Below are 8,878 nucleotides of genomic sequence, written 5' to 3'. Positions count from 1 at the left end.
AAACCCACTAGCCACTCCTCGGAAGGAAGGTTGGGCAATCCTACTTCCGTAGTGATACTGCCTCGGAAACCCAAGGAGGGGTCACTATGAGTCAGGGCTGACTCAATGGCACATAACAACAACAGCAACAACAACAATGCTGAGTGACTTAAGTCAATCACAGAAGGACAAATATAGTATAAGTTTGTTGTTGTAAAGGGTCAAGGAAAGGTTTATATATGGAGGGAAACTTTGTTGGTTGCCAGGGGTGGGAGGGGAGGGAACTCTGCAGAAAAAACAAAACACACTGACCCATGTCACTTTAGTTTTGTGTATTTCATTGTACATAAATTATATTTCAATTAAATGCACTAAAAATAGAAAAAAGAAAAGAAACCAAGGGCATCGGAAGACACTGGCTCAGAAGATGAGCTGGTTCAGAAGGCTAACTGTGCTCCCTACTTCATCATCATGAGAAGTTCTTCAGAATTAAACACAAAACAGTGCAGGGAGTCTGCAAAGACCACACCAGTATTTCAGAGGCAAGCGACTGGCTGTGTGCCATAGAGGTGAGGGCTCTTCATACACAGTGTGTGGCGAGGTAGGGTAGAAGCCAATGCATGCTTCAGCTTTCTATGCTTGGCAAGCACATGGGTCCTGGAAACATGAAAATGTGGGCACCGAATCTGTCAAGGGAATGGAGGTCTAGAGGGAAATATGGGCTGCAGCAGACTCGGCGTCCAAGTGGCACATGAAGGGTGACAGCAGGTCTTCCGAGTGTGACCAGGCACCTCAGGACAGCAGGCAGAGTGGGAAGGTGAGCAGCACAGTGTCCTGGCCTCTCCATCCATCGCAAGTTGGGGGGATACTTGGAAATGCTTAGAGGAGCAGTAACGGCACACATAAGTGCCACATAATTCTAAAATGCACAGCTAACACCCTGCCACACAGTCAATGAGACAGCTCAGGAGATCCCAGATCAGAGGATGCGCCAGAATGGTGGGCACACAAATTGATCAGAAAGCAGCACGCTGACCTCGTCCCCAGCCAAGGCTAGGCCAGGGGGCATACTGAGCACAGGGGTCCACTCATGGCCTCACCCCAGAAAGGCCTGGTATGCGCCTTTCATGCGGCCACACCAACAGCCAGTGGCTTGAAGGGCTGCAAGAACTAGGCTGACACTCTGTGAGGTGCTCAGAGATGGTGGCAGTGCCCCCCCACTTTTCCTGTCTCTGGAGGAGATGCTGCAAGAGCCACCAGAAGCAGCAGGAGTGGGTCTCCCTGGACGCCACAGGCACAATAGGCTCGAGATAGTCTCTTGGAAGCCTGAGGCCAAGGAAGGGAGGGAGGCAGAGAAAGTGACCACAGCTCAGAGTGGAGGCGGGGAGGTCCATCTACGGGCAGCACCAGATCTGAAGCGGCTGCTCAGCTGTTTGCTCTAGCCACCTCCGACCTCACAGCGTGACGAGGGGGCCTCCCCATGATCCTGGAGAAGAGAGGAGGCTCCAGGGAAGCCCAACTGCAAGTTCACACATTAGCCTTCTCACAGGCTTCTTTTTCCACATGACTTCATGAACCATGACCAGAGTTGGTTCGCTGTTTCTGGAGCATCTACCCAGATATCTGGTCACATGAGAAGAGATGCTGGGGAGAAGGAAGGGCCATGCAGTCTCAGGGTCCCAGGTGTTGCCCAACTGCGCTGTCCTCATGAAGGTGAAGCACCTTACCTCGTGGTCCACACTCTCCGTGGCCATGCACTGGTTGTTGGCCAGCGTGGTGATCTCTCGGCTCTTTGGGGTTTCCATCCGGCAGCTGCACAGAGGCACTTCCTGGAGGCCGTCTGCATCTGTCGCCCCGGGACCGTTGGCCAGCCCTGCAATGCATACAGACAGGCATCAGTGCTGCCTGGGGCCAGGTGACGGGGTGAAAGTGTCCCCTGCATCAGACCTGCAACCTCAGGTCAGCCCAGAGGTGGCCATCACTTGGTTGTCACCGACCCCACCTGAGAAGATTCACACAAACAGCGCAGTGAGCCCAGATGGGACGCCAGTGCTCTGGCCTACAGTCCTCTTGCTGTCTCACAAATGCCACGTGTCAACCCTCCTGTAGGACCCAGGAGGAGGTGCTGAGAGAGGGAGTGTGCTTCTCCAAGAGCCCTAAATCACCAGCTTTTCACAAAAACGTTCACTCCATGCTGAGATCTCACGCTCTTCACACAGTCTCAGAAGGGCAGGAACAGGGTGACGTCCCTGTACCATGGTTTCCTCCCAATCAACAGCATTACCTCCCCTACAGTACTGTTTCTGCTTAAACAGCTGACAGACGGAGGCTTTGGGGAAAGACAACACACAACTATGGACGGTCAGGGCTGAAAGCACGACTTAAGGACAACAGCATGGGGAACCCAGAGCGCCTCTCGTTCATGGCGACAAGCAGGCAGAGATGATAACGATCAGTGGGACCACCACCACCTCAGTCTAGGTCTTCCATTCTCCTAGTTTCTGCTATGGTGGCAATGCCACCTCAGATTCAGCTCAACAAACCCAAAACCAAAGAAGAGGAGGGCCTGAGGACACACAGCAACCACCGATTACCTCAGACCTGGACTCTCTGGACTGTGACCCAGAGCATGCCTGTCTGCTCAATGACCCCTCCTCAGTGGGTACCTGTTCTCTCAAGGGGCACCCCGGTTCCTCATGCCAGAGAGGGCCCTGAGCACAGCCGAGCGAGGTGGCCTGTTTTTTCAAGACCGCCCTCTCAGTCAACAGCAGGGCTGACCAGACAAGCATCCATCCTGAGAAATGCATGGGGGTGTTGGCTTATAAACCGCCAGGGAACAGATGTCTTCAGAGAGCCACTTCCCAACAGCCCTTTCTTCTGCTACGTCCCTAACACAGCTCTCCTCATTCAGGCCTCACTTGTACTGCTTTTTAAGAAATAGAATATAAAATCCTCAAGGTGGAAGGGCTCTTGAATGCCCTCTCGTCCAACCTCTCACTGTTCGGCTAAAATAACAAGGTGGCTCGTGTGAGGCCAGGAAGCTCCGTTGGCAGGGAGAGGTGTCCGCTGACACCCTGCTGCCTCTGAACCCAGGCACCTTGTTATCTGTCCTCCTGACATGCCCAGCCCTGCTGCTTAGCGGTAGCCTGGGCTGCTGACGCACTCCTGGCTTACAGGTCCAAGACAGCATGGAACGTAAATTTTACTCTACTACAGAATATATGTGAGAACTGTCAAGCCACCGCCAACACTTCCTAGTTCAGCCAACTACAATTAGAATCACAGTCCCGTTACCCGAAATCACGTCACCCATGTGCACCCTGAACCACCACTAGGGAGACAGTCCTTCCCCAAGGGATTCCACAGTAGACTGTGCATAGCTCTCAGGGGCAAGGGGATATCCCAAGACACAATCACACTCAGGTCATAGGGAGGATGCTTGCTACTTTAGTCAGTAGAACCTTTTCAAGTGACCTGAGGAGTTTCCAGAATTTCTGTCTTCACTCGACTACTGTGAGTGGCACAGCAAAAACACCTTCATCACGTCTAGCCAGTCCTCTCAATGAAGTGTTTCATCAAATTTCCCATTAGCATCCACCAGGGGGCTTCCTACCAATACAGAGGAAGCAGCCAAGCTCACAAAGAACCAAGATGGTGGCCGCCACACTCAGGTCAAAACCGTGGTCACCTGCTTGTGAGGACAGAATCCCTTTGACACGCAGATCCAGAGAGTCCAGGGGGACTTCCATGTAGCCCATGCTGTCTCCAGGGCCAATCCGCTCGGTGCTCCCTGAAGTCGGTTTATAGGCCTCAGAACCTGCATGTGAAATGCACACACAGTGAGATAGTGCACCCCGAGAGCCATGAGGAAGAGTCGAATTCACGAATTCAGAAAACGGGCCATCACAGTGTCACTGATGCTCCTTCCTATGCTTTTGCTTTGCTAATTCTCAATTTTCCACAGAAGAGTCGGTGGATGGGGAGCTGCAGGGGGAAGGGGGGACACCGGCATACAGATGTCGCTCCCCTAATGGTACCACTTGGACAGAATGGTCAAATCATCAAGGAAACAGACGAGAATGTGCTACTCACATGCTCTGTGAACATTATTTTAAAATGAAACAAGACTCTCTCCTTGCAGATTTGAAAAGCTTGCCAGGAAGCTAGTGTGGGTAAAGAGGACCACTTTCTGCCATGCATCTTCCACCCACGTGTCTGACAGCAGGGCTCACTGGAGGGAGGCCAGACTGGAAGGGGCTAGGCCCGTCAGACATGGTGCTGGCCTCTGTCACTGAGGGCCCAAAGCCCCACGAGCCAAGCAGGCTGCCCGCTGATGGAGAAGCTAGTGAAGTAGATGGCGCAGGCGTCAGCTGCCCTCTACCTGCCGGAGGAAGGGGATGGCGGCAGCAGGCCGGGCTGTCCACACCTCCCCAGAAGGGGGGGAAAAGCTGTGCAAGCTGCAGTCCTTGACTTGGGTGCTTCTAATTGTGAGAGTATTACACTGAGGAAGCTGGGGAAAAGTATACTTGCACACAGAAAGCCTGCTGATGGCAGCCAAGGGCCAACACCCACACTTCCCTTCCAACACTGACACCCATGTGATTTCACGGCCAAAAGAAACGACCCATGACCCAGAGATGTGCCACCTGAGTTGTCAGCTCATGCCACATTCTGCCCCTTGATCTTAGGACAACCTTTAAGAAATCGTCACCATCAACTGGAGGAACATGAGTGGTCTCTACACAACATTAAACTACAGAAAGCAAATTCAAATTCCCACATGAATAAACACATAAGTGTGCATGTCACACATAACAGATGAAGATGACAAAGGTGAAATCTCTACCTCAAAGACAACTGTTGGATCTACAAATTCCCGCAGGAAAAGCTACACTGGCTTCATGATCCATTGATGGTGCTTGATGAAGAGAAACTCAAGAGCAGGGGAAGATGGATGACAGGCAGGCACACAGACCTGGATGGGTCACCCAGCTGCCACTGCTGACCACGCCCCCAAAGTCTGAACACAGGACTGCCAGCCACTACCCACCCAGAGTCTGAACGCTGGCTGCTAAGCCACCCACAGCTGCTGCCTTTCTGGGATGAATTCCTCTCTGTGTGCATTTTCACAAAGCTACTTCCAGAGCAGGGAATCTAGATAAATAGCTACAATACGTTTTCAAAAGAGAAAGTTCAGCATCGTAGCACTGGTGTAAGGGTTAGCAAGTGCACTAACAGAACAGTACAGAGAGCAGAAAGAGCCCCACACACAGTGGCCAAATAATCACCAAAAAGGCCTCAAGGAATCCAGTGGGGAAAAGAAAGTCAGTTCACCACCCCCACTGGGAGAGTGCACACTCACAATGCAGACAAATGAGCCACAAGCCCTTCACATCATACAGAACGTGTCAGAGCCCCAATGGAAGGGCTCCTGTAAAACTTCAGGAAGACAACATGGGACAAAACCTGTGTGGCCTGCACAGTCGAAGATTTCTGAGACAGGGCATAAAAAGCATAAAAAGAAAAAAACTGATAAATCTGACTTCGGGAAAAATCTCAGTGACTTTGCTCTTCTGAAACATCGTTCAGAAAATAAAAAGACAACCCACAGAGGAGCTTCAAGTGTCTGCAAACCTGTGTGATGGCAGACGGCACACAGAGCCGCACCAGCTCAGTGAGGAGACAACCAGCCTGACTGACAAAGAGAAACAGGTGTGAAGAGGACTTCGGAAGCAAGCAACTCCACCGCTGGGTGCACAACCAAAGACTCGGAAGCTGAGACTCAATACAGACTTGTCTACCAATGGTCACTATTGACAACAGCCAAATGGAAGAAATGCCCACCAACAGATGAATGAATGAACAAAACACAGTACAGCCAGACAACAGAAAATACCTGAGCCAGGAGGAGACCTCAAGTCATGTTATACCCTACAACGGGGACGGAGTTGGAAGACATCATGCTGACCAAAGTAAGTTAATCACAGAAGAACAAATATCACATGACCTCACTCACTCATAAAAGACAGGAACAGGCAGAAGAGTAGAGACCTAAGTCTCCTAGTGGTTACCAGGGCAGAAAGGTGGGGAAGGGGCTTACTGCTTCCGGAGCACCGAGTCTCAGCTGAAAGAGCGCTGAAGGAGGGCAGGGTGCTATAGCTGATTAGCCTAAGGGCAGTCAGTAAGCCGTACACCTGTAAAAAGCTGAACTGGCAAAGCTGTGTGATGGATGTGTTCACAACAACTACACACAAAAAACAAGAGCAGCAGTGAGACTGCTTACGTACAACCAAGCACCTCACGGAATTTGGTTCCTTGTTTGGAGTCATGGTTTTACGGGGCAGCCCAGTAACGTTTCAGTACTTCTGTTTTACCTCCTAGTTCAGATGCACACCTCCTGGGGTCTTAACAGCTTGCAAGCAGCCATTCAAGATAAAACAGTTGGTCCCTATTCGCCTGGAGCAACAGAAGAGGAAGGAAAGCCAGGACCAGGAGGAAGGGACAGGATGTATGGCTGACTGTCTCCACGAACAACTGCCTTTTCTGCCATGAAACTGAAGACCTGAATGGTGCCCAGCTGCCAATACTGAACATTTTGATCAAAGAGTCTCTACGAGAATCCTGTTCACTGAAAATGCAGAAGAGAATTTCACATTCTCATGGAATCCAGATTGGACGCATGGGGTGGACCCCATGCCACTCTTGTCAGCAGTGACTAGGAAGCTACTGCTGAAGGTACAACAGCATGGACAGCTCTCAGAACAGGGAGCTGGTGGCATAGTGCCTAAGACATTTGGCTGCTAACCACAAGGTTGGCAGTTCTAAACCCACCCCAGCCACTCCATGGAAGAAGACAAGGCAATCTACTTCCGTAAAGATTTACCATCTCAGAAACCCAAAGGGGATCGCTATGAGTCAGAACCCTCAGTGGCAGTGAGGGTTGGTTTTTTTTTTTTTGATCTCTGAACAACTACACAGAGTCAAAGAAACCTGGAAAAAAGAAAAGTACGTACTTAGAGATCCTGTCTACATGAAATTCCAGAAATGCTAACTCATCTTTAGGGACAGTAAGCAGGCCAGTGGTTGCCCGGTGATAGGGAGGCAATGATTGGGGAAAAGGGAAGGCAACCAGTGGGTAACAGGGGTACGAGGAGATGTGGGAGTGACGGAGATGTTGGCCACACTGACTGTGGTGACACATACAGGTAACCTGCTACAGCCACCTAAACTTGGGAAATACTTTCCTTCCCTGCAAGGGGCTCTGGTGGTACAGTACGTAAGGCATTTGACTGCTAACCAGAAGCTGGGTGGTTCAAACCCACCAGCTGCTCCACAAGAGGAAGATGAAGCAGTCTACTTCTGTAAATATTTACAGCCTTGGAAACCCAATGGGGGTCACTATGAGTTGGAACTGACTCAATGGCAGCGGGTTTGGTTTTTTGGTTTCCCTTCCCCAAACTTCTGATAAAGTTACCTCTAGAACAGGAATCTCTGCCTAAGAGGCAGGCCCATGGGGGCACTCAGATACCAGAGTCCAGAAGGTGGTGTGCAGACCAGCAGCAGCTTGGAGACGGTCTGTGTGGGGCCACAGAGCACAGAAGCCTGAAGGACATGGTTCTGGACCACCTGAGTGCCTCCAACAGCCATTCAAACTTTCAACAACAGAACCCTCTTTACAAAGGAGACTCCAAGCAGAATTCCAACAGAAAGAAATGGCCTGCCCAGTTCAGTCTCCACCGCCCCTTCCCCCATCCCGGATGCCAGGACACTTCCCGAGCCAGAGATGGAGGTGCCACGCAACTGTGAACAAGAGCAGGGCCCGTGGCTGGCATCTACCTAGCTCACTGCTTTGCTTCTTCTTGTTCCTCCGCCGCCTTTTCCTGCCTGGTTTGATCCACGGGCTGTCAGTCTTCCCTTTCCTTTTGAGAAATTTCTTCTTAATGCTGGACTCAGAGCTCTGGAGAACCAAAGGGACAGGTACATAAAAAGGAAAGCTGGGATGGTACTCGAAAGCACGAAGTACAGAAGTTAGTTTTTCTGCAAAATAAAGTGCTTGTTCCATGTTGATTCTAAAAAGTTAATTTCCCTTGTAGACACTTTTCTGGGTCACATTCTTAAAGGCACCCTAATAAAAAACATCCCTCCAAGCTCAGTACCAGTAGACGCAAAAAGCAAAGAAAAAAAATGAAAATGAAATGCACAAACCCTATCTGAGGTTGGCTACAACACAAAGTAAACTAGAAGGTTCTACTCACAAACTAAACGACAATCTCACTAAGCACCCACTTTAAATCACACACCGCCTCCATTCATCGTGCTCATGAGAAAAGAATCAATCAGCACCTCAACCTGGTTCAGAATCTATGTCCAAATGAATTTTCTATATGCAGAACCAGGAAGAGGGTTGTAATTAGTTTAGATGGTCTCTGAACATCTGCATCTCAACTCCAGATGTGGAAGGCACGTGCCTGCCACGCATTACGAACACACCCAGCACGACACAGAGCGCCCTTCTGACGACGCCGGGGGACTCTGGACAGATACAGCATGGCACTGTCACCATCCCTGCTTACCACAGTATAAAGACAAAGCTAAGAAAACGTGTCCAATATAGAGAAAACAAACACACTTGCAGTATGTAAGTTCTCCACTGCTAAAGGTCAAGTGAGCACAGGGCAACAACCTCTGGTAGGGCCATTTTCCTGTCGGGGGCCATCACAAGGAAGCTGGTCCTGAGGGTCACATCAGGGGTCAGACTGCTCCACCCCGGCCTCTCCTCACGATCCCGCACCGTGCCCACTGTCCCGGCCTCTCCTCACACGATCCCGCACCGTGCCCACTGTCCCGGCCTCTCCTCACACGATCCCGCACCGTGCCCACTGTCCCGGCCTCTCCTCAC

The 8,878-nt window shown here is 50.8% G+C and overlaps 1 protein-coding gene across 1 annotated transcript in view; it reads right to left on the bottom strand.

Moving 5' to 3' along the window:
- Positions 1–8,878, bottom strand: part of EHMT1 (euchromatic histone lysine methyltransferase 1) — a 114,545-nt gene that overhangs the window by 73,446 nt on the left and 32,221 nt on the right. The window contains exons 6-8 of the mRNA XM_007946987.2: positions 7,816–7,936; positions 3,668–3,796; positions 1,707–1,852 (exon numbers count right to left, since the gene is read on the bottom strand). Of these exons, the coding sequence (XP_007945178.1) occupies positions 1,707–1,852; positions 3,668–3,796; positions 7,816–7,936 (396 nt within the window). The remainder of the gene's footprint in view (positions 1–1,706; positions 1,853–3,667; positions 3,797–7,815; positions 7,937–8,878) is intronic.

This window comes from Orycteropus afer, unplaced genomic scaffold (genome assembly GCF_000298275.1).
Source record: "Orycteropus afer afer isolate SDZICR_OR568_19922 unplaced genomic scaffold, OryAfe1.0 scaffold00174, whole genome shotgun sequence".
Taxonomy (NCBI): Eukaryota; Metazoa; Chordata; class Mammalia; order Tubulidentata; family Orycteropodidae; genus Orycteropus; species Orycteropus afer.
Note: the sequence above shows the minus strand (reverse complement) of the source record. Positions and strands in the feature narration are given on the sequence as shown.